The 26,119-nt window shown below is 41.0% G+C and overlaps 1 protein-coding gene across 3 annotated transcripts; it reads right to left on the bottom strand.

The window, feature by feature from the left end:
- Positions 1–1,062: 1,062 nt before the first annotated feature.
- Positions 1,063–15,627, bottom strand: ZFAND5 (zinc finger AN1-type containing 5). Of its 3 annotated transcripts, none has more exons than XM_054652177.2 (6): positions 15,492–15,627; positions 12,391–12,548; positions 11,901–12,012; positions 11,393–11,490; positions 2,967–3,092; positions 1,063–2,715 (listed from the first exon to the last, which is right to left on the bottom strand). In XM_054652177.2, exons 2-6 carry the CDS (start codon positions 12,539–12,541, stop codon positions 2,567–2,569), a joined length of 636 nt encoding a protein of 211 aa, XP_054508152.1. In that variant the 5' UTR covers positions 12,542–12,548; positions 15,492–15,627; the 3' UTR covers positions 1,063–2,566. The 3 variants fall into 3 exon arrangements, with proteins under 3 accessions (XP_054508152.1, XP_077027370.1, XP_077027371.1); XM_077171255.1 differs by lacking the exon at positions 15,492–15,627 and adding an exon at positions 14,923–15,075; XM_077171256.1 differs by lacking the exon at positions 15,492–15,627 and adding an exon at positions 14,283–14,305.
- Between the last annotated feature and the right edge of the window lie 10,492 nt (positions 15,628–26,119).

Genomic DNA, 26,119 nt, shown 5'->3' with positions numbered 1-26,119 from the left:
GGACATACACTATTAAAAGAACAAAGCACTGGCCAACTTGCTGACTTGAAGAGAGGCTCATACTCCACTTAAGTGTAATTTACATGATACGGTTAATGATTTTACAAGAAAAAGAAGGGTTTTTCATTCCATACTTTGCTGTACAGATGTACCAAGATCAAATTATTTCAACAAGTGTTTGCAAGTACAACCTTTGTACCAAAAAAAATCAGACTGAGATTGGGACCACCATAATAATAAAACAACAATATCAGTACTAGTACCAGTCCTAAACCATTCTAGCCAAGCAAGTATCAAAACCAGACAGTTCTTCAAACACCCAGCTACAGGGCATTCTCAGGTAAAAAACAACAAAAAAAAGCCAACATCTTTATGCTGAAATGCAGTTGCAGATGTTGCTTTAATACAAAAGGTAGTAATACTGTTATTTTGGTGCTTTAAAGCAGTTCCATGGCGATGTCCTGGAGCATGCCTGTGTTCCCTTACTAGAAGTACACACAGTGGCTGGAGTATTAACTTACAACGTTGACTATCAGCTGACTGGTGGAATACACATTATCCATTTCTGATATGAGCAATTTTTATGTATCATCCAGTATTGAAGATGTCTTTCTCCACTGCAACATGCGCTGTGTACTGTATCCTTTTCCTTCCCACTGGAAAGGATAAACCAGGTGTATTTACCACCTGTATTGGGTTGCTGACACTAACTGATGAGGTCTGCTGGTGAAGATGTGGACAGAACAGTTTAGTCAGTGTTCTGGCTCTATCATGACTAATCTACTGGAAGTAAGTGAGACGTTCATTGCTAATACTTTTCTCCCTTTAAAGCACACTGTTATTTGCTGGCATTTTTGTCAGGTCATCAAGTAGCTACCTCTACCCCAGTTGCCCATGGCTATTTGTCTCAAAAAAGCTGGTATATCCAAGTAAGGACATAGGCCAGCTTACGCATAGGACAATATCTGTAAGAACTTGTATTAAACTTTGCACTCGATCCTCTACAAGGTCATATTCCCATTACACCAAGAACTAAAACCAGTGAACTACCATAAAAGGAAGTATTTCCTTCTGTACATTATTTTTATTATTTACATAATACAATATAGCATAGATGCTGGGTAGCTTATGTGCAATACATAAATATGAACTATCTGTACATGTTTGCATATCTAATAACTCAGAAGAACAAAGTTAGAAGCGAAAACCTGATACTTTTAATAGTGAAGTAAAAATCAAGACTGAACACTGGCAACAAAAATCAGGTAGGAGTAGTGCCTTGTGTATGTAACTATTTACAAATGAGAACAGGCATTACCACAACACTAGTCTAAACCGTATTTGTTTATATAAAAAACACAAGTTTCATACATCACAAAAACCCCTTCCATTATAACACAGAAGTGATATATATTACCAGACAAGCATCAGTGAAGAATACTGCCTTTTCTAGAGTTGTTATTGTACAATGCCGTAGATAACGCAGCCCATGCAATACACCCAAGAACACTACAGTCCTATACCCAAGTACAATTAAAAATGATAAAGCAGCCCTCCAAGAGTGGTTCCAGCTACCATTTAAGTCTACAGCAGCCATGTTAGGTATGGTTTTCCATGCAGAACAGTGCAACTGTTACATTTAAAACTAGAAAAATTAATTTCTAATATTCTTTTGAACTTGGAACACACAGAACATAAGTAGTACATGAATAATAAACTGCTCTAGTATTTCAGCAACTTATTCAGACCTGTGTTGCTTGATAGAGATGCTGTGATATGTCTAGAAACATTTGTAACTGTGTTTTGAAAACCAATCTTACAATATTGTGCTACACAACATTTTTAGCTAGGCAAGGAAAAGCGGACAACTCTTTTGCAGGCCAGTTCTTAAGCTCCTAATGGGACATCTCCTTTGGGAACTTTTTTCAGGATTGCTAAGTTAATGTAATCTTTTTTCAAAACAATTTTCTTCTCATATGTATCTGATTTTTTTCCATTTTTCCCAGTGCAGTTGTTAAGTGACTTAAATACAGCAAAGACGCTCATCTTACTGTGATGGTAGACCCCTCAACACAGCTTGCATTCTGCTGGAAAACTAAAATGGGAGTGTGGCAACTAAAAGTAGAATGAGATTTTAAATGATAGAAGTAGACTGCCAACTGTTTCGATGTATCCTTCTCCAAAACAGGCATATAACATTAGCCAAACATTAAACACCTCATGCACATCTCAAAAGGCAGAGCTGCTGCACACATGCAGACTGCATACATCTGTTTGGCACATGTGAACTGGAGTCTGTCCTCTGTGCATGTGTATTCCTGTGCAAGTTTCTGATCATCCATCTATTCTGGGGAGGGCATATACATTTTCAAGGGCTGTATCTATCCAATTCTGCCTGTAACAAACACCCTAACATTTGAAATATCATTTAGACAGACAGGACTAGAAGTAAAACTTTCAAAAACAAAGGAAAATGACCATGCACCTGCTCTTTTCATGGTTTTTAGGATGTATTGAAAAAAAAGCCCCACAAAAAGTCAGTCAGTCTTTTCACAAGCACATTAATTTATATTCTCTGAATTTTTTCAGCCACCACAACTGGATTCTCTTTTCTGATTTTTGCTGCAGCTTCTGCTTTGTAATCATATGGGCAGTTATGCTTGTCAGAATAACGGTGAAGTCCACAAAATAGGTTTCCACATCGACAGTCAAATCCTGTATACAGAAAAAGAAGAAACATTACTAGGAATTAGTTTTTAAGTAAGGTGTTAATTAAGGGTGCAGTTACTACAAAGGGGATATGTTTGTCTACTATGACATACACAATAAGAAAAATAAATGGACTTACTAAGTTGTGTGAATTGTGAAAAAGCTGATAAATCAAATAAAACAAATTTTGTCAAGTTTAATCTAGCAAGAGGTAACTAATCATGCAAATTTGTTTAAAATTGACAGTATTCTCATACCTGTAAGGCCAACCTTCTTCCTGCACATGAAACATCTGTTCTTCTTTGGTTTCGGCAGTTCAGCAGCTCTCTCCTCACTCTCTGAAGTACTAGGCTGAGAAACTGATGGGCTTGGTTGAGTAACAACTGTTAAAAGCACACAAAGGAAATAAGGGTTAAATTTGCTTTTCTTGACTTCATGAGGTATCCAATAGTATGCATATAATAAAGATTAATTCAACCACTAAGATCCTGACACCTGTTGCTTACAGTACTACGCTGAATAGTCTAAAAACATGAATCAGAAATAAGGATTTTTATCCACCCCTTCCGACTACTTGAGACACTCAGATTATTCCCCACATTTCAACCAGCTAGAAAATATATGGCACTACTCTATATATCTATACAGGCTTGAAAAGCATGACAGAAATTCCATGTACACCTTTTATATTTAAATAAATCATATGATTAAGTAATACTTAATCTAAAATCTAAAAAGTAACAATACTGTCACAGCTAAAGTTGCTGAATACAGATACCTCTGTAGAAGATATAACTAACAGGAACATATTTTAGGAAAAAAAAAAAAAAAAAGAAATTCAGTAATGTGTTCCTGCTGTAGTACTAGGTTGTTTTGCCACTTCTGCAGTGAAGTCAGGTATCTAAAGCAGTTCACCAAGACAGCAGCTAGGAAGCTGTTAATTCTATGACAGATCCAGACCACAGTTACAAAATACAGTTCTAAAGAGCCCTCATTTAAATAACAAAGTGCAAATTGGCATTGCATATTTGTATTTTTTGCAATTTATTCAGTTTTGGTGTTCAAGCAGGTATAGTCAAAATGAATATTTTTTCAATTGCCTCTTTAGACATCTTCAGAACATCTTTAGACATGGCTGTTTTATTGAAAAAAGTGTTTTATCCCAAGAATTTAATTTTTTAAATTTATATCCTCTTCATATCCAAAACTGGAACTAAGGAAAGCTGAGAGATGCACTTGTACACAAGTGTAATACCTGCTCTTGGTACTAGTTTGCTGAACACTCTCAGACCATGATAACATCTATCATAATGTCTTTAAATTACAAAATGCATTTCACAATAAATGGAATACATAAGCCTCAAGGACGTATTTGCAGTCAACTTCATACAAATATGGTTTGTTAGACAAGATTCTTTTAAATAGTACTTGCTTTTTAAAATTGTATTTGCATTGTCATAGAAAACTTCACAATTCACTGTGCAAGAAAGGCCCCAGGCAAGACTTCATAATCTAAATAAGACTTATAAGCAACAAATTCTCAGAAGTAACAGGGAACCTTCAGTGCTCATCGCCAAGAAATTTCATGCAGTAAAACAAACGACTGCTAACATTTTTTTATACCTCTACATCATAGCAACAGTGCTAATGAACAACCAAGGTCATTTACAACCTGGTTTGGGTTTTTTTTGTCACATTGCAGATATTTTATAACCCTTTTTTGGTGAAAACTATTTGTTCTGATCAAGATTTTCTAGATGAACAAATATGACACTCTGAACCTGTCTTTAAATCCTAAGAAAATCAGTGTTCAGTACCAGTTTGTCTACTAGAGAGCCTGTGACCAAAAACTGGCCTAACAGCCAGCAACATCACAAACTGAGTATACCTGTTAGATGTTATGCACCTTGGCTAAGAGCTGTCAGCTATGGCCTTAAAAAAATACAAAGACTGAACACCTCCCCAAGTGTAGTCAAATCTCTTTTTAAGATTTGTTATATTGCTAGTTTGTTTCAAAATGAAATGCTACTGCAAGCCCAAACAGATGAAAAAGAGGAACCAGAAACACACACATTGCAATTTGGTGTGTAGTTAGTAAAGAGAAAGCTTCATCTGTGTCAGAAGTAATTTAAAAATTTGAGCCCTGGGAGCATGCATGCTGTTTTAATCATATGCTAAAGAAAATATAGAGGGTGGCAAATCAACAGTGACATAAAGTCACTCACAACATACACTAAGAAAAAATGAAAATGAGAAGACAACCATTATATCACTGCCAAACACATGTCAACAAGGAAGCAAAAATTAAAACTTCCCAGGAATTACCAAGGCAAAAAGACAGCTTAGTAGATCACTCCACCACAAAACAAAGCCTCTGAGAACAAATGAATCTAGGGAAAATGTTACCAATTACTACAAGTATACTTCCATCTTTGCATCAAGAAACTGCAACAATGGCAGCCCACAACGTGTAAAGCGACGAAAGTGATTCTAAGAAACTGCAGCACCACGTTCCCTGAAAGGGCTGCTGAACAGGATCCTTCCCCCACAACTAACACATCTTCCAAGGAGGAAAAGCAGGACACAACATACAGTAATAGTCACTAAAAGGTAACAAGCCAAGAGGGGACATAGCTCCCTAAATTCAAACTAAAATGTTCCATTTATTACTCTCCAAGAATAAAGTATTCTGCTGTTATTTTATGCCAGCAGACTTTAGTCTTATTGGCTTTTATGATGTTAAATATTCTTAAATGTGCTTCTGAGTAATGGTGAGGACAGATGAAAAAGTTGCCTGCCCTGTCCCCTGGAGCTCAGAACAAAATTCCTTTTTCATCAACCTGCAGATAAAAAATACTAAAAACTGCAGTTGTTCTGCCATGACATCAGGAGTCTACCTAAATCAAAATACTGTTCTTACAGTTTTTTGCCACAAAAGGCTTCCTTTAACACAAAAGACAAATCCAACTGGGCAAGTACAATTCCGGTCCTCAAGATATTAACTTAAATTCATGCCAGAAATCACAGCGTTAATCAAAGTGCTCAAAATGATTTATGTATCACCATAGAACAAGTAGCTGAAAAAGTGCCAAAAGCTGTAAAATAGTGGCTGCTGGTACCTGTCGACCTGCTTCCTCAGTAACAGCATTCAGATGAAGCAAACTCCTCACACTAAAACTTCTCACCACTGTAAAAGAGCTCTTACTGGTATGATGCACTTTTTCATCCTGATCTCCAAACTGGAGCAACATGGAATTGAAGGATGAACTAGGTGGATAAGGAATTGACTGGATGGACACAGCCAGAGAGGTGTGGTCAGTGGTTCTATGCCCAGGTGGAGACTGGTGATGAGTGGCATCCCTCAGGGCTCTGTCTTGGGAACCCTGCTCTTGCATATCTTAATCAGTTACACAGACAGGGATTAAGTGCATCCTCAGCATGAAGGAGGGGATGCCAGACAGGGAGATCTGGACAAACTTGAGAAATGGGCTCAAGACTTGTCCATCTACTCTGCTACTGTAGACCCCATCTGGAGTGCTGAATCCAGCTCTGGGGTCCTCAGCACAGGAAAGATGTAAATCTGTGGGGTTAACCAGAGGAGGGCCACAAAGATGATCAGGAGGCTGAAGCACCTCTCCTATGAAGCTGAGCTGAGAGAGATGGGGTTATTCAGCATGGAGATGACAAGGCTCTAGGAATACCTTACTGAAACCTTTCCAAGTTTAGAGGGATAATAAAAAAATAATAAAAAAAAGAGGGATAGATTTATATGTGGGCAGATAGTGATAGGATCAGGGGAAACACTTTTAAATTACAAGGTAGATATATATTAGATGTTAGGCAGAAATTCTTTACTCTAAGAGTTGTGATGCCCAGGAACAGAGGACTTGGAACTAGATGATCTATAAAGCCCTTTCCAACCCAAATGGTTCCATGGTCCTGTGTAGCCCCCTCCATCACCCTGGTCATGTTCCCTCCTGTCTCTGGCTCAAGACCTGCAAAGATTTACTTCGCTCAAATTTTACCAGATCAGTTCTCCTAGTACAATGCCAAAAACTTTAGGGATAGCTGATTTTCAGAACTGGGTAGGCTTCTATTAACACTATTTTCGTCCTACATGATTGCCTGAAGGCACTCTAAATATGCATTACCATCATGAACAATGATGGATATCATCCTAGCAAATTAAAGACTAACCTAATCCTATACTGGATGTGTCTGCCTGAAAAAGTCTACACAAATGCAGGCATTTCATCACGAATTTTGGAAAATTTTCTTCAAATGTAGCCTAAAGATGAGATGCATCCTTACAAGAGGAACAGCAAGGCCACTGATGGAACCAGTCAGCCACAGGACAAAGTACAACAGCTACTCAATCTACATGCAAAAAGGTTCTACGAACTGAAGAATAAAGTTCTTAAACTCATGGGAATGCCATTCGAAATTAAAAACCACTCTAAGAACATTCAAAGCTGTCAGTAGCTTTCTTATATAAAACAGTATAGCTACTTAAAAAAACCCCATGTATCATCAGTATCAGTATTACAGAGCTTTCACTCTGAAAAGGAATGAATCCATTATTTCAGTTGAAGAAAACACATTTTCATCAATCAGTACTATTTTCTAGCATTCCCCATAACTAAAGTGACCAGAAAGGAATACAAAAGTAACAGAATAAAGTTTTTAGAAGCTTCTCTGACTGAAGAAAAATTCACCAAAATAAAATCTAAACACCTTAAACTTAAAGGATAACAGTGGCACAAATTCTTGAAACTGCAGGGAAAGAAATTGATTTAAGGACTGTGACTCAGTGAAGCTAACTGCTAACTCTCAGCATCGAGGAAACAGAAAAAACAAAACAAGAGAGAGAAAAGGTCAAGTCAGAAGTTATCCAAAATACTTTAGATGCATTTCTGCAGCTATGGAGCTGAAGCAATAGTAGTAACAGTAGTACTAGACACAATACAATCCTTAGACTGCATATGAGCGCAACTGCCCTGGTTTCAGCTGGGATAGACTTATTTTATTCTCAGTACCTGGTACAGTGCTGCATTTTGGATTCAGTATGAGAATAATGCTGATATATTACTAGTGTCAAATAATAAAACTAGTGTTTTAAATATTTCTAAATAGTGCTTTTACTTTAAAACAGAGACTTCTCAGTTTCATGTGCTCGGCAAGCAAACAGGTGCACAAAAAGCCAGGAAAGAGAATCATTGGGACAGCTGACCTGAATGAACAAGCATTGCCTGCTGTCTCTAATACTGCTGCTGCTGAATGAAAGGGTAAGTTACAGCATGGACGGAAGTTGACAGTATTTAAGTATTTTTAAAATATGTAACTTACACAATACCATTATCAGTTCAACTTCTGGTTTACTTTTTCATAAGCCATACTACTTACATATAACACTACATCCTAAATCAGAGCATTACTGCATTAAAAAACCCAACCCAAAAACAACCACAAAAAGTACTACACTTTAGAGCCAGTGCAGATACTGTGTCTAGAAACACTGACAGACCTAACCAGAAACTGATCATTTAGCAGAGTGATCACCTACAAAAGTCTAAGAAAATGCTAAAAACATGCTGTGCATTAAAACAATACAATTGTTGAAATAAACTTATTTTAAAAACCATTTATTTATAGCAGTGTATTGGTTTTGTATGGCCCGGTTTTGGTAGTGCAAGGCTACAGAGGTGGCTTCTATCAGAAGATGGTAGAAGCTTCTTCCATGTCTGGCAGAGCCGAGTGGGATGTGTCGCCTTCTGGCCAATCAGAAATGGTGGTAACACCTCTGTGGTAACATATTTAAGTAGAAAGAAATACAGAAGTTGTTGCACAGCATCAGCTGTAATCACTTGTGAGAAGAACGACTCTGCAGACATCAAGGTCAGTGAAAGAGGGGCAGGAGGTGCTCCAGGCATTGGAGCTGAGATTCCCCTGCAGCCTGTGGGGCAGACCATGGTGAAAAGCTGTGCCCCTGCAGCCATGGAGGTCTATGGGGATGCAGAGATCCATGTGCAGCCCAGGAAGGAGCCCCACAGCAGAGGAGGGGGATGCCTGAAGGGAGGCTGTGACCCCATGGGAGACCTGTGGAGAGAGGGGCTCTGCTTCCAGGATGAAGCAGCCTGTCCTTGAAGACTGCACCCCCTGGAAAAGTGACCCACCCAGAAGCAGTTTGAGGAGTGCCATTGCCCATGGAATGGGCTCATATTGCAGCAGTTCTCAGGGACCTGCTGCTCGTGACATACACTCATGTTGGAGAAATTCATAGAGAGCTCTCCTCAGTGGGAGGGATCCCCACAGTGTAGCAAGAGAATGACTCCTCTCCCTGATCAGGAGGAGCCTTGGGTGATGAACTGACCACAACCTGGCTCCTGGCACCACTGGGGTAGGAGGCACAGAGGATGTGGGGGGAAGGTGTTTTTAAGGTCTGATTTTACTTCTCATTATCTTGCTCTGATCTTGTTAATGATAAACTCCACACCACTATTTCAAGTCTGTTTTGCCTCTGACAGGTATCTGGGGAGGGATCTCTCTCCATCCTTATCTCAACCCATTAACCCCTCATTTTATTTTCTCTCCCCTGTCTGGCTGTGGAGGGGAGTGAGGCTTTGATGGGTGCCTGGAATTCAGTCAAGACTCAGAGCACTTCAACAAGTTACAAGAAAACAATCATGTGAGTTAAAACGGAGTTACATCCACCATGCCTTTCTTCAGATGTTAAGGTACAATTGTCTTAGCACCAGCTTTGCTCTGAAGGCGAATCTAGGTTGCAACCTCAACCTGAGCAAAGAAAAAACAAAAAATCCCAACAAAATCAATAGAAACAAGCTTGTTAAACTTCATAGTTAATTTTTTTCTCAACTTCTCCACTTTCTAGTCAGTTGTTTCATTTCCAAAAGCAAAAAAAGTATAATTTTACACTACAAGATGAAAAAAAAAAGAATTACCAGATGTAATCCTTCTTTTAAACTTTCTGATTCGTAAGGGAAGCATACAAAATCTCTTTTGCTAATGAAAAGCTGGCAAAAGAGAATGTGACTTTATACTGTTGAAGATACAGCTCATGATCTAGTACTGTCTGGTTATGAAATTGTCTCTAGTGTCAGCCTATGCTTACAGCTACACACTTATTTCATTAACAACTCCATGACTGCATTATTTTAGAGAATCATATCTCAAAGAAAGTATTAACTTTTGTTGCTATCAGGTGATGCAATTTACAATTGTTCCAGTTTGTCTTCAAGAGACCAACACATAACGGATGCTACTGGAAAAAAGGAAGATAAAAAAATCTGCCTAGTCCAGACACATCAGGAATTTTTAATAAAAAGTCTAGGCCAGCTTCTCTTGCCTGCAAGACACCGAGTAATGCACCACTAAATATAGCCAACACTGTTAAATTAAGATGTCCAACAAACCCTAAGAATAGTATATAAGGACATTATCTTACACTGTCTAGAATCTATGCTAAACAATAACACTTAAAAGGGAACTTGGGCATCATAGCGGCTGAGGCTGCCTCATGAATTTACAGCTATGTTCTCTCAGAAGGTAGTTTTTTCAAGTTTTCAAGTTTTTCCAGAGCCATTTAAGTTCTCTGGTTGTATTTCCAGCCATCTCTACACAAGTTTGTGACAGCTTTTACTGTAAATGGTAAAAACCCTTTGTACAAATACTGAGCAAATTAACATCAAGTGTCAGACCAGTCTTTGTTGGCAAAGATATAACTAGATAAAACCCACTTTGATACAGGCTTAGTAGCATCTGATGCCATTTTTATCTCAATGACTTAAAAACTGGAGAAACAGATTTTACCTTCAGCTTGAGTAAATAGATTTCCTTACTACACATCAGTTTTTAGTTTTTAAAACTGTTTCAGAGCTGGTAAATTAAATAAAAAACTCTGGAATTGTTAAGAACAAAACAAGTGCATTATTAAGATATCCATTTGAACAAATTGGTACAAATTCAGTTGTTCACTAGTTAGGTTAAGCAAGCTGCCCTCCCTCCCTGCCTCACTACAAGAAATAGCTCAGTCATCGAAGTTTTACTACTCCAGCTACAACAATCCAGCATGAGAATAAAACTGTTAAACGGACAACAATTAGAGCTCCATCACACAACAATTAGAGCTCCAACTACCCTACATCCCTGAAACGATGCATTGAGTATATCTACAGATTGCTCAATTAGTTCAAGAACCATAAGCAACTTGTTAATGGTTCTAAACCACCTATTCTCCCATCCCCATCAGCCTCACTTCTCTGTAGAATGGAATTTATTAAGGACCATTCTCCAAACACAACAAGCCATTTTGACTGCCACGAGTCAGCTGGAATTGTTCTGCTAGATAACATACCAAATCCCAACAGTTCCACTTCAAAACAGAACACCTTGTCCTAATATGATTTTAAAACCACCTTTAAAAACAAGTGTTAGGGATCTAAAAACACCCTCATAAGTATAAATTCTTTTACTAACAATTAACGTATATTTTAAAGCTGTTCTGGAACTAGTCCTTTTTCTTTATTCTGAGGAGACTGTACTCAAAAAGCATTCTAAACACATTTCTTAAGACCACCACCACAACAGGAGATGGCTACTCAGAAAGTAAACACACCCTGCACTCATGTTAAAACACTGGTTATGCCCAGTGCCGCTGAGAACATACCTGGCTCGGTCTCTGTTTTCGGTTTTAATTCTTCCTCTCTTGAAATGCTCATTTCTGTCATTTGCTGTGTTACAGGCAAAGCGGCAACAGGCACGTTTCTGTTTAAGCACAGTGAAACACAAAATTTACAACAGTTTTACATTAGTAATAAAAGCTTGAACTGTTCAGACCCATTAATGAACTACTGGTTCAGTCGCTATTGATACATTTTCCTGACCTATGCTTCTACTATCTTCAAAATACACTTCTTTATTCTATTTTAGATTCTCTAGAAAAAAACAGGCAAGCTTGTAACAAATTAGTTCCGTAGATAAAAAAAAACCCCATTCATTTTACTGCAGTACTACAACACCAAATATCTGAATGATTTTTCAATTTACATGGATTCATAGAGCCCTGTCAGACCCACTTTCTTCTGCAGGCACTCACTGCAACAGGGCAGGATTGCTGCAGGCCTTCTAGCACACTCACAGCTCATTCAACCGTCACAGTACAACCTTAATTTTACCTTGTTTTTTCAGATGTGCTGCCAGCAGCACCTTCACAGTTGTTTAAGCTAGTGTCTGCTCTCTGTACAGATGCAGAGTCTGAGGTAGGAGTGTTTGAACCACTGGTTGTTCCTATGTAACAAGAATTTGACAAGTTATGAACAAAGCACAGAAAACACATTAATCAAATAGTCTCCTATACAGCTATGAACTGCCTGCATACAATTTTCAATGCTACTGCTTATTACTTTTTACTTAAAATGCTAACAGGAGTGGCTAAGTGGGAAAGCAAGTTATGATTGAATGCCAAGCAAACCAGAACACATTACACAGAAATTATTTTTAACTTTACTGTGCTTTTAAGTAGCATTTTCTTTGAATATTCATTCTTTCAGTTCAGCTTTCAGAAGTTCTCCAACAAAACGTTCTAATATTCCTTGTAATCCTCTGTATATTTCATTTCTACAGAAAGAGAGATACCCAATCCCAAACAATTTCCCACATCCTTACCCATTGGGCTGATTCTACCACTATTCTGCTGTCGCTGAAGATGTTCTTTGTAGCAAACTGAACACATCCCATTTGTCCTAGGATTTCCATAAAATCCACATCCTGTACTACACAGCATAGGCCCTGGGGTCTGGTTTGTCTCCTGAGTCATCTCGATGCTGTAAATAAAATCAAAAACTGCATTAGGAGCTGGCATGTCACCAAAATCAATTACAGGGTTAAACGTATTAAGAATTAAAAGAATTTTAAGTATATCTGCTCACCCTGCCTCACCAAGTGATATCACCATTCTTAAAGAGGGTTATATGAACATTAATATACCATTCAAGACCACAATTTATTGCTAAGTAACATCATTACGAACCTTTAAGACAAGGCAAAGTGTCATCATACTAATACTGAGAAATGATATACTTGTTGAGCACAGAAGCATGTGCAGGTTAATTGACAGCCAAAAAACCTCTTTAAGTGCCAGCTTCTGAGCTCCAACAGGGATATGCAGAATAAGTAAGACTAAGCTCATACCCACAAAACAGTTCTGGCAAATAACATAGCTTATTTTTCTGGATTCCAGCAGAAAAGCCCTGCTTTTTCAGCACTGATCTTACATCATTTTGAGGCTAATTTCACAATTACTCTCACAACACTCTTCCAAGGGAGATAACAATGACTCCAAACTATTGAGTATGTTCTGTTGCATAGCTTACACATTTACAGAAGAAAAAATTCTTTCGCTAATCAGGTTGTGTCAAGACTTCTAAGCCCTCCAGAGCCAGTCAGTGCTAAGCATGTTAGAAATAATATCTTCACCTTCTCCGCCTATTAACCTCTGAAAAGCAAGGTTAGTAGAAAAAGGCATAGCAGCCAAATCCTTGACTCCCAAGGGCAATAAAACTGGAACACAGTAATCATGCATTTGCTACAAATTCAAGTAATGTAATAATATTGCACTAAAATTTAAATTTAGTAGAAGCTGCGCATATGGCATCTGAAGACATTTTAGTATAAACTTTGGATTGCTGTTTTCCTATTCAGAAACTGTCACAGTAAGAGATATTTGACAGCTGAGATTTGCTAGAAGTCAAAAATGCCAAAAGTAAATTCGTTACAGCGTAAAGAAAAATGATTCTAATTAAGAAAGCTCACACGGCGAGTAGTACTTATGTTTCCCTAGTACAACTGCAACTGACAGGTGCCTTTAGCTAAACTAAACTTCTAGGATGACAGTAAGTAAAACCGGGAGAAAGTAAACAAGCAAAATTCATCCTGTCAGCTAGTGGTCACAGGACCTAATTTTCCAGGTATAAATAGCTGTACTATTTATAGGTTTGTAACACCTTCCAGGTATAAATAGCATTCTTTCTGGCTACAACATGACTTCACACTTTATCTGATACAGTTTTACAGCCAAACGCACGAGCAAAGGAGCTACAAGAAATTCCGACCTACCTACAGGAAATCTAAAAAAAAAATCTTGTCATCTTTGACAAGACACAGAACTATGTCTATATAACACAGAAAAATAATACTTCTGCCCTTTTGTTACTAGCCAGGTAAAATCAATATGCTATCCAACATCAACTGACCTGTTTAATTTCCGAGCTAGTGCCCTAAAATTTCACCACTTCCTAAATATTGCTTTAGGCACCAACTATAATATTCCAGCACAAACTAGAAACTCAGCAGCTCCTCTGGTCGGCAGAGTCTTACACTACTTGAAATGCATGCCCCTAACGGAACGATCAAGTCGTTGCTACCCAACGCTGAACAAACAAGTCATGCTTTTTTACAGGCTCCGGGAGACGGCCGGGGTTTCACCCGCGTTCATTTTCAAGGTGCCGCCCGACAAGGGGAACCCCGCTACGGCTGACGCCCCCCGACCGACCCCTTACCGCAGCTCCGGGCCGGGCCCTGCCCGCTCGGCGGTGCCGCTGCGGCGGGTCCGTCACATGGCGGACGAGCGCCTGCGCTTCCGCCTGTCAGGCGGCGGCGTGACGGGCCCGGGCCGCCCGCTGAAGTCAGCCCCTATTTATATCTCCCGCAGGCCGCCGGCTCCGGGAGGAGGCGCCGGCGAAACCCGACTGCCCTTCCCTTCCAGGGAGGAGCGGAGAGAGCGGGTGCTGACCCGCAGCCCAGAAAATGCGGCATTGCCAGCCCGCCGCCTCCCGCGATGGGCGCCCCAAAGCAACCATCGCTCCACCAATTGCGCCCCGCAACCCGGGGCGGGCAGGGTTACACCCAACCGCTCCACTTCGAGAGGAGGGGAAAAAGATAATTGAAAAAGGTCTCCTTCCACCGGGACCCCGCCGTCATCAGCCCAACTCGGAGAAAGAGGAGGGCAAATCCCGTTAGCGGCCCCGGCCGCGCACCTCAGTCACCCCCTCAGCTCCGATGCCATGGCCGGGCTGCCGCCGTCCGGCCGGGCGATCCCACACTGGCGGCGTAACGACAAAAACGAGGGCCCCAACGCGCGCTGAAACCAGCCCGAAAACCTGGGCACTGCGTTAGCAACGGGCTCACTGACCTACATACCGAATGGCCTTAACATCCTCCTTCCGAAGAGGGATCATGATAAACACGAGAAACTCAGGAACAAAACAAAAGGAGGACGCACAAAGGCTGCGCGGGTCACTCGCCGCTCGCTCGCGTTCGGCAGAGCCCAGTGTCGGTACCGGGGAACCGAACCGGAGCAGGGCGCTCGCCAGGCGGCTGCAGTCCGGCGGCTGACTCAGACAAAGCGGGGGGCCCTGCCAAGCGCCCGCAGTGCCGCGCGTCTTAACTGCGTTTCCCACCCCCTCCGCCGCCCCCGACACCCGGACAGAAAAGACCCGCGAGGCTGCCGGGCTGAGCAGCGGCGGCAGCGGACGGGGGTCTCCGGCCCGGCCGCTCCTCGCAACCGCCTGAGTCACGGTCGGCCCCGCCGCCGGCAGGCCCCACGCCGCCGGCAGACACAGGAACCTCATTGTCTCGCCGCCTGCGCTGCCCCGCAGCGGCCCCACCGAAGGCCGAACGCAACGAGGCCGGCCGAGAGGAGACCCGGGCACACCCCGCCGCGGTGAAGGCCCCGCGGAGCCGAGCCCAGCCTGCCACCCCTCACCCACCTGTTCCCGGCGGGGGCCACAAACCCCGCGGCCGGTGCCGTAGAAGGCGCCGCGGACAGCTCCGGGCGGCTGCGGGGAGAGCGGGGGTTGCGGGGGGCGCCGGGCTGGCGGCCGCGCCGCCGCCGCTTCTCTCCTTTGTTCCCGCAGCGGCAGCGGCGGCCGTGTCGGCAGCGGCGCGAGGCGGGACCCGCCGTGCGTGGAAGGCGGGCGGCGGGAAAGCGCTGGAGGCGGGTGGGTGGAGAGGGGGAAGAAGAAGACGGCGACGAGGAGGAGGAGGAGGAGGAAAAAGAGGAGGAGGAGGAGGAGGAGGGAGGAGCCCAGCCCGCCCGGCGGACGCGGCTCCTCCCTCTGCCCACCCGCCGGTGCATGCGTGCTGCCGGCCCGCGCTCCGCCCGTTGCCGCTTTGGGGCGGGGCGCTCCCGGTCCCGCCCGCCGTTCTGTCCCCAAGCCACGTCACCGAGCGCGGGAGCCCCAGGCGGGGAAGGCTCCTCGCTGCCGGAGCGCCTGCTTACCGCTAGGTGTCCGAGGGACGGAGCGCCTCAGCGCCGGCACACTGCGGCACTCTTGGAGTCTTAGAGAACGCAGATTGCCTTTAAAACATATTTTTCTTGGGTATTTCTTTCTTTTTATTTCACCTAAATTTGCCAACAAGATTCAGCCGTCTTGTGAGATGGAATGCAAAAATGCAGGAGCATTGCTTCGGAAGGGAAGAGAACGTCCAATTTAAACTGCCGATTATAAATTTAATTGCCAGTTGTCTGATAACAGTTCTTTCACTGCTCTGAAAAGCTGAGTTTCACAGGACAGAATGAATAAGGAAATAATTATACATTTTACTTAATCCAATGATAATAAGCTAGTTCCCATATACCATTTTGGACCGAATCTTATCCTCTAAGAGGTTACTACCTTCAAAAATACTGTGAGATTCACAAAAAACTGCCTTGGAGACCTTTTCTAACTTGTGATGTTTGGAATGTCAGGGACCCATAAAAGGAGGACACCCCCAGGGTAACCCTATGATTTCATTACAAGGATCAAAAGAATATGTGCATCCTTAGAACCCACAGCTTCAAACGACAATGATTTTGGACCTCCTGTTGTTTACTTAGCAGCATCACAAGCAAGCTGCCTTCTGAGGAAATGGGTGACTGGTTTGAGGGACACACTTTTAAAGAAGTCTTCTCTGATGGACATATTCATTGTAGAGGAGAAACATACAGCTTCCATTGTCTTAGAGCTGTTGTTTCTTGTTGCATGTTGTGAGTTCTTCAAGAATGTGGGTACCTAGAACTCAGCAGATGAGGCAAGCAGGAAATAAGTGGTTTGGGAATCTGAGCAGGGTTCCAGAAGTTCCTTTGAAAGACTGTAAGCTCACCTCCTGATGAAGGGCATCTGCCCTCTGAAAAGAATCGAGGTGTAGCATTCCTGAAACGTTTTGGTGCAGATATATTGTTTTTAGACATTTATGGGGTGCAGTCCAACAAAGGACAGAGTGAACATCTTTCCCACCCATTCTTCTCTAGAATATATCGGACTATTTTATGGCATATAATTTTAGGCTTTCACCTAAGAAGAACAGTAAAAGACTGCCAGTACTTTCTCCCTGCTACTTTCTTCTGTAATGCTGACATTTGAGTATCTCACCTCCGTTGTAGGGACTAAAATAAATTTAGAAGATGACTAGACTACAGGGTCCTCATGTTCTTTTTCTGTGTCCTACTGAAAATACTGTAAAATCCTGTTCCAAGGTGCAACAAAATAATAGTTAATTATTTTTATAATTATACATATTATAATATTAGAATTATCATTACTATGGTGTAATTTAAGGCATGCTGAATTGTGAATCTCTGTGACTGGTGAATAAGTGCCTCAATGAAGCTGGCTGCGTTGATCCTGGCCAGTGCTTCTCAATTTCCCCTCCTTGTTGTGCCAGTGACACACCATTGTCCAGACTCATTTTAATCTTCAGAGTTTACTGTGCTCCCAAAAGTTGTGTCAGTTCATGAACTATTCTGCATAGTATTTTCTTTGTGCAAATGCTCACATTCTGCTCTCATAGCTTTAATTTTCAACTCTCAAGACCTCTTTTTAATATATGATACTTTTTGTACCTTGCTTTCTGATGGTCCTTTAAATAGTTTTTCATCAACTGATTACCCAGTGGCTGGGCCAGCTACTAGTTTAATTTCTCTAATGACTGAATTACTTTAAAACTGAAATCAATGCGCAGAATATAATCCGTGGTTTGATAGTCTTTACTTGTGACTGGAAAACTATATCTGACCATAGGTAATAGAGATTTCTCCATCCAACCCTTTTCTGCAACATTTTAAGGAAGAAGCCCGTGTGTTTGGATGTTTCTGACCTCCAAAGCAATGCAGTTGTTTAAGATACTTACATGATCTAAATCAGTGGTGTCCAAAGTGGGCCCACATGAGATGATATGGGATGCCAGAAGGAAATACTAGAACTTTAGTAATGTATGTATACAACTGATAAAATAAATATATGTACGCTAGGTGTGTGTGCTCAAAAATGCTTTTCTAATAGGGATGCACAAAAAAAGGTGAAGTTGTAGGAATCTTTTTATGTCACACAGAAATCTAAGTAATTGCTGTGCCCTGATAAATTTATCAGTGGAGACCACTGATCTAAACTATGCTAGGTTTCTTTTGTTGTTGTTGTGGTTGGGTTTTTTTTTTAATGCAATAAGAGGATAGATTATTTGCTTTACTTGGCCATGTATCTTCCTCTCAGTTATTTTCCTGAGAAAAATTGCAATAGTGTATATCTACTTCTCTTGATAATCCTGATTTCTTTTTTTTTTTTTTTTTCCTTCCTACATTTAAATAGGAGTCAGATAGGGTCATTCAGACTGCAGGGAATTTCTGCCCAGTCTAGTACTTTACTTTATGTATCTAACAATTAAAACCTAATTGTTGCCCTAATTTGCCTTGTTGGATTTCTCTGTATTTTTGATCATCTTCTAAGCAAAGACCAAACTGTAGTTGTGTTGTGGTCCTGATACAAGGAATCTGCAAAGTGACCAGTTCTTAGTCCTGGAGAATCAACAAATGTGTTTTAATTTTTCACAAAAGAGATGAGCATTTGGAGGTGGATGTTGTAGCTGCAGTGTTGATCGGTAGAGAGGTCGGAGGGGTGAGGTAGCAGAGAAGCTGCAACATGAAAGCCGGTGAATTTGCAGCACCTGTTTTTTCAATACTGGTGAGCAGTGTCCTTGTTCACATAATGCTCATGGTGGTGGCAATGTTCTTTTGTCTGTGTAGCTGTACAGAGCCTGTTAAGCTACCCAGCTCTACCCGTGGACAGAGTGTACCTTTCTTAGTACCTTTCCTTATGCCTGATGTAATTGTAAACCGGGTCTTTTTGACTGATACAAGGACATATGTCATACAAAATATAAGCTTGTCAGGGCGCAGCAATCACTTGGATTTCTGTGTGACATAAAAGCATTCCTACAACTTCACTTGGAGCAGTTCACCTTTTTATCTTTTCAATGCTTTTGAGCAAATTTGGATCTGTGGATTATAATTTGCTTACCACAAATATGTAAATATTTGGCAGGATATTACAATAGTGGTCTATGAATGCCCTCATTAGGTCTAAGGAAAAACACCCACCCCCCCTCCACTACCCCCCAAAAGCAGCATAAGTTTAACTCTCTCCTCATAGGAGTTTTCAGGACAATACTATTTTTGTTTTTAACTTCCTCAGAAAAATGTCTTCTCTCCCTTCCCTGTGTCCCAATACTTTCATATGGTGTTCTTTGGGAACCCCATAAATATTAGAGTATTGTGTCAAAACCAGCCTACAGTAAATTTCCTCAGAGAATGAAAATTGGTGAGAATTTCAGAGAATGAAATTCAGAGAATGAATTGGTGGAACCATAAAAGAAATTTACCTTTTTAAGCTGCTTAGGTCCTTCATACAAAAGAGCCCAAGGAATTCTTATGCCTTGAAGCTAAGACTGCATCAAGGACATAGAAAGGAATAAACTTTACATCTGGTGCAATATGGAGACTCATTAAATGCTAGCAACATTGTAATGAATGGGTTTACATGGTAAATATAAACCTGGTTTACATTTAGGTTTAGGGTATTGGGTGTAAAGGAACCAAAATTATTTTATGACAAGTATGGAACATTTTAAAGGATGGAATTTTAAGGGCATAACTGAAACTAACATATCAGGACAAAAATGTTCCTCAGAACAGGAATAAGACAGCGTACTGCCAGCTTCACAAGACTAGAGCTAATATGAGGCAATACTCAGAGTTACTGGTCTTTTAAAATTTGCTTCTGTTTACTTTTTTAACAGACCTTAACTGAGCAGTAGGGTTTATGCTCACTTTTCACTGAAAGATGCCTTTTGTAGGAAAACTGATTGATAGCCCTTGATTCTAATAGTTATTTATATTATTGTATTGTTTTATAGCATTACTTAAATTGTGTATTATATGTTATTTATAGTTTTATTTGGATTTCATGGCTACATATGGATACCTAACAGTCCATGCAATTTGTGACTATAGGAAATAGTAATCATGACTTAAAAGAAGACTATTAAATACAGTTTGATTTCAAAGGAAAATAAACACACTACAATAAATATATTCAGATGCTTTAGATGGACATACATTTAAATAGAAGGGCAGATTTTCCATTCTGATATCCTTTTTTTCTTTTTTACATCTTTGTACTGAGGAGAGACTACCTCTGAGTACTGGAAGCTTAAAAGCAATTTGTTTGGTCTTTGGTTCAGTTCTCAGGGGTGTCCACAAATACCTGCATACCTGCAAAACTGGATAAAAATGGATCAGTACACAAATAATTTCTTTCTGCAAATTTAGTGGGTTTTATGTTAAAATGTTCTTCTGGGACAGTAAGGATTGACTGAAAATTTGATCTATATTATGTAAAGCATATCACCTTCAGACTGCACAAGTTGCTTGGTGAAGCATCCAAGACTCCCATCTAGCTAAAATTCTAACATGCTTCTGAGGTCTTGCTTATTTTCTGGATTTTTTAGATGTTCAGTGCCTATAGAATATGGAGTTATGGTATTTCAGTGTGCTGTAGTGCATGAATGTCCATGAAGGGGCATCGTGGCAGTTACTGCAATCTAAGAAGACATAAAGACACTGCTCTGTAATCACAGGTACTCATTAGCAGAATTTCATTAACCGATAACACCAAATTTCTATGTATCACTAGATTTGCAAGCACACCAGAAATCTCAAATATCTCCATTGTATCCCCTCGTTATTCTGCTGTAACTCACACAGAGGTTAACAATGCATCCCTAGAGAAGCCAGCTGTCTGATGCATAGACAGTCTGAAACAGTCTTTAAGGAACATGCTTTGGCAAAGTTCCTGTAAGCTCCACCCTGAGCAGAAGCCTAATGTGTCCTTCAAGGTGTCCAAGTTACAATACCTAGAGATCCATTTACCTAAAATTCTTAAAATCTTTTGAACGTTTTGATTTAAGTGACTTTTGAGAAGTATGTAGCAACTCAAGAAAACCAAGATGCACATTAGTCTGATTTCCATAATGACTTGTTTCATGTAGTGGCCAGTTTGGGCTTCTGTCAATGGACAGAACTTTGGGAGGAGCTGAAGGGCTAAAAGGCAAAACCTCCGTGGTGTGGATGAGCATATGGTGGGAAAAATCCTCTGCTCCCAGCACTGAAATATTTTCTCTATTCAGTCTTCTGTTGTATTTTTGATAAGGTTTTAATAAACCTTTTACATTTTTTGGAAGTTAGTAGCATTTCTCACTAAACTATTTGTTGAAGGAGTTTAGGTTTTGGTTTTAGACAAGTTAAGGGAGTGCACAGTCTAAAGTGAATTACCTCCCCTGTAGTTTAGCCAATCTCTTTCCACCAATAAGGGGAAGGAAATGTGAGTAGATGTAAGTGACAAAAGAACAGTTTATAAAAAGCCCTCAGAGCAACAGCAGGTGAAAAACATCCGTAACCGACACTAGTTACCAAGGTGCTGAAATCCCAGTGACCCCGGGCACAGTGACACTCAGCTGGCAGAGCGGCCCCGCTGCCGAGGCTGTGGGAGGGCAGACGGAGGCGGCGGCAGCCTTGGCCTCGCCGTCCATCTGTCAGGCGGCTGCAGCTCCGTCTGCGAGTGCTGCTGGCAGCTCTGGCGGCTGGTACTCGCTCAAGGGCTGGAACTCGCGGAGGGATGATGTTCTACGGTCGGCAGCAGAGAGCAAGCAGCCGGCTTGGGCAAGTCAGACTGTGTCTCGCCTCCTCCTCCTGTACTCCATACCTGTCAATGCTGCGGTTCACAGGGGTGTGTCGCAGGGGCAAAAACAAGCACTGAAAATGGTACACTCTGGCCGTTACTGCTGCAAATTCACTCTGAAACAGTTTTTGATTGTGAAATGCAGCTTCTTGGGTTGCTGCCGTTGCCAGTAGAGCCAAGAGGCAAGAAGCAAGAGAGGCAAGAGGCAAGAGAGAGCCTAAGAGTCGAGCCAACAAACAGGAGAACTCAGCTTGGGCGGGTCTGACTTGTGTAAGGGACCCGCACACCCGTCCTCTACCCGGTGGTTTAATTTCTGGCTGCAGGGTTTTGAAGAGACAGTAACAATTTTAAGCACAGGTAGATAAGAAATACAATAACATTGTATTGCTTTGGTTACCCCGAACTTTGGTTACACCAAAAATGGTAACCCGACGGGGGTTTATCTCACCCCTATTATTCAACTTCACTTGATTTATCTCTTCAACATTTGCAAAGCACAACAGAGCATAATTACACCTAAGAGTGTAGTTTAATATTGAAAACATTTATTTCCTTTGTTCAAAGGAGCTAGCTTTTGCAAGACAGAAGCAGTATACCTATGAGCAGTGTTTTGACAAAAATGATTACTACAGCTCATAAAACACAAAACTAAGATATGGAGTATGGGAGAGCTTAATGAAGTCTGATTTCACTGGCAAAAAACTAATAATCTGAATTTATATTTGTGTAATCTTTGGTGGGGTTTTTTTGTTTGTTTATTTGTTTGGGTTTTGTTTTAACTGGTAGCTTTATATTTGGGAAATTTTCCCTCTCCCAGTGCACAGAAAGTCATGCACACAGCCAGTGGGTATTTAAATAGACAGTCCGTTATGTTCTGTAGGTACAACTGCTAATTTTGAAACCTCATTTTTTGACTGCCTCTTAGCCAAATTAGGAATTAGATAATTGTGATGCAAGTTTATTCAACAGATACATCTTGATGTTTTCTCTGACTGAGTCTGTGCTACAGACTCTTCTGGTGCACACGCCTTTTAATGCCAAAACTGTGTTTTTGTACCTGTGGCTTTGTTCATCTGTAGGAGAAACAGGAAAGCAGATTTATTTTACTAATACCAGAAATATTTTGGTGGAACAGGAGTGATTTTTCAGTACAGTATAGCAGACTTGCTGTATTATGCTTTTTTTCCCTGGCAAGACAGAGCTACCTGTTTTCAGACTTAACTGTAGCACGGCATCTTGTAATCTGTTTTGATTCACTTGGCAATCTCAAACTTCTTCCCATATGCTCTGAAAATTAAGAAACCATTTGGGATCAAAAATGCTTTTCTGATGTCAATGAAAAAGTGCAATCTTTAACAAAAAGGAGAGTTGAGAGTGGATGTGTAGGATGGGGTCACGGGGAGAAGGGACATCATACAGGGAACCAGGCATCTGTGTGCTACGGAGGCAGTGCAGTGCATGAAGGCAGACGGGGAATCTGCCAGTGAATGCACTAATTAAACATCTCTACTTGCCTAAATTCCAGCTAACAGGTCACAGGACTGTTTCTGTTTCTTCCACAGGACTATTTGTCAATTACAAACTGGAACAATGCTGAGGCATGGGATTCAACCTGGCATTCCACATCACTTGAGGTATAACATGCATAGCCCAGTTAGTTGACCTGCATACTCAGCAATATTGGAGCCATATTGAGAAAAGTGGAATATTTCTTCCCAAGGAAGGTACCAAGGATGTACAGGTGACAGAGCATAGAAAATGGTTTCAGGGTATCAGGACAATTGAACCATGAAGAGAATATAGTTTGCATTTTTCCCTTCTCTGTTTCTCTTTGCTATTCTTTGGGAAAAAATACTAGTGGTTTTTTTTATATAGAAAAGAGCATGTTTACCCTCTAGACTTCAGGCTGTCTATCCCAGAACATTTTAAATGTAGTCTAAGTGTCATTAGTGATAAAATTCCAAAATGTTATGAAATAATGAAACTGGTAATGAGAGGAAAATACAAAAATCTATGGAAATTCTGCCTACAGATTTTCTTGTTTGTGTCTTGCTTGTTGTTTCAGCCTCTCACAGGAATTCACCTGGAAACTATTGATGACTTTTCAGTCATGATACCTCACCATGTCCTGCAGACAGACACTTAGAAAATGTTGTGTCTGAACATTGGGTATTAATCCCTTCCCTCTGCATAGCAAAATTAACCTAGGTGTTATGTGCAATTTTATTGGCTTCTACTACTAAGTAAGGTTCTGTGACTTTGCTCTGTAGCAGAAAGACAGGAGAGAGTGGCCAGGCCTTTCATTGGGTACAGGTAAGCCCTGATGTGAGCCAGGACACAAGCAGGGGTTGCATGTGGGTGGTTAAGCTGTGAGTTAAGCTGTTCAGAGCAGCCTTTGGTGATTACCTGCTGGAGATCTGATTTATACTACCAGCACGACAATATTATAGGAGCAGGAGGGAAGGTCCTGAACTGTTCTTCCTCTGTGTTTGCTCAACGGCACAATGGGAAAACCTTAATCGTGTTTGTTTACCCACAGCCTAACCAGCTTAGCTAGCTTTGTTTCAGTTTAGACATCAGTGGTCTTTCAAACTGTACTGACTGAGCTACACTGAGTGGAAAATAATCTTGTTTTAGGTTTCTAGCCTGGGCCTAGATTTTTATAAGTCATTGCAGTAGCAATGTGGTAAGTTAGGAGAAGTTTTAAAGATTTATACCAGTGGTATTTCTGTGGAGATTCTGAGAATGGCACAAGTGACTTGTGACCTCTCTATCTGGGAGTATACCAGAAGTTTTTCATTGATGTTTTATCATGGGATTTTTTAAGATGTCTCTCCCATAAGCTTTGCTGCAAACAGGAGCATGGAAAGGCAGTGGTGAGGTACAGCATGGCTCTGTTGTCTCTTTCACATGGTGGCTGGGGCCTGCCTAGGATTCTTGCCCATGTGGTGACCAGAGCATTGCTTTCCCATTTTCTTCTTTTCTCATCCTCCCAAAAAGGATGCAAGTCTCCACAGTAGAGGGTCATGATGATTTTGTCCCTGTACTCCTCCTGTGACACAGAAATCACAACAACCCTGCTATTTAACTCACATTTCATTCATGTCATTAGGAAGGCTTTCCACTTGGTCTTAGAGCAGCCCTGCAACCATTAGAAAATATATTGGAAAAAATTTTAAAAGTGCCACCAAAAAAAGGTGTCATAGCTTATGGCTTTGAAACTCAGCCTGGCACATCCACTGCTGAATTGATTTATTTTACCATTCTCTCTATAAAGAGGGGACTAGCACACACTCAAGCCCACCTCTGATTTTTGCTTTTCTCCAATTGCCTTTAAATATCCAGGAATGAGTGAACATTTCTAGCTTGACTTCTGGCTGAGCGGATAAATGTGAGTGCGCTGATTTTTGCTTTCCAGCTTGCAGCTGTCTTGTAGAAGTGCTAGTGTGTGCTCTAGGAAAAAAGCAGACAAAGAATTGGCTTGTCTGCATGCCGCTGTCTTGTCTTGTGCCCAGATTTGGGCAGGAGGGTGGTGGAAGGGTTTCTATGCTTTTGGCTCTCATCCCCCCTTTGTGCAAGGACTCTTCACATTTCAACTGTGAAATTTGTCATTCTTTTAAGTGCTTGTGCCAAACCAATGGTGACATTAGGGAGGTTACAATCATGAACCCTGGCTTTTATTAAAGGATTTGAATCGATTGCTGACTGCTTACAGGCTCAAAACTGCAGAAAATAGGAATGGAGAGCCCATGGGCTGTATTTGTATACATTTATGTGTCATCTTCCCTGGTGCCAGGGTCTGGACATTCTGAATGCTCCTATTCCTCTCAAAATTTCAAATAAAAATTTGTTATTTCTTATTGAAAAATTTCTTATTCAGAATTTATTATGTATTATTCAAAAATATTTCTTATGGTGTAGGCAGTGGATTTTATATTTTTAGATTAATTTCTCCTCCTTGTGTTTTAACCATGGTTTATACTTTGGATGAAAGAAGCAACTCATTCCTCTTGGGTCTAAAATACCTTTTAGGAAGGCTTTTTGTGATCCCTTCCTTTTCTGTTCTTTAGCTATGGATGTCAAGTCCCATCCCCATCCCACTGTAGTACAATTAATTATTTCTTCTTTTAACTCTGGCATGTAAAAATTCCTCTCTCTTTTCTTTCCTGTGGTCAGGGTAGTGTGAAATTACATCACATTAACAGGGTACCAGGGTGCATAGGTGGGGCACAAGGAAAGCCAACCTGTTGTAAGGTAGTTAAGGGCTGACAAAAGGTCCAAGTGGGGCTGGGGTCACACCCTGTCAATTGAAGGAGTTACCACAGAGGAGCCGGTGGTAGAAA

Source organism: Agelaius phoeniceus, chromosome Z, assembly GCF_051311805.1.
Source record: "Agelaius phoeniceus isolate bAgePho1 chromosome Z, bAgePho1.hap1, whole genome shotgun sequence".
In the NCBI taxonomy this organism is placed as follows: Eukaryota; Metazoa; Chordata; class Aves; order Passeriformes; family Icteridae; genus Agelaius; species Agelaius phoeniceus.
This window is presented reverse-complemented; position numbering and strand designations above follow the sequence as displayed.

What these genes read in the sequence shown, in the direction of transcription:
- ZFAND5 (XM_077171255.1), bottom strand. Translation starts at nt 14,960, where the DNA reads ATGATCCCTCTTCGGAAGGAGGATGTTAAGGCCATTCG. An exon ending in AGCACATCTGAAAAAACAAG is followed by an intron (nt 11,491 to 11,900) that starts GTAAAATTAAGG and finishes GTGCTTAAACAG; the next exon opens with AAACGTGCCTGTTGCCGCTT. An exon ending in GAAGAAGGTTGGCCTTACAG is followed by an intron (nt 2,716 to 2,966) that starts GTATGAGAATAC and finishes TTCTGTATACAG; the next exon opens with GATTTGACTGTCGATGTGGA.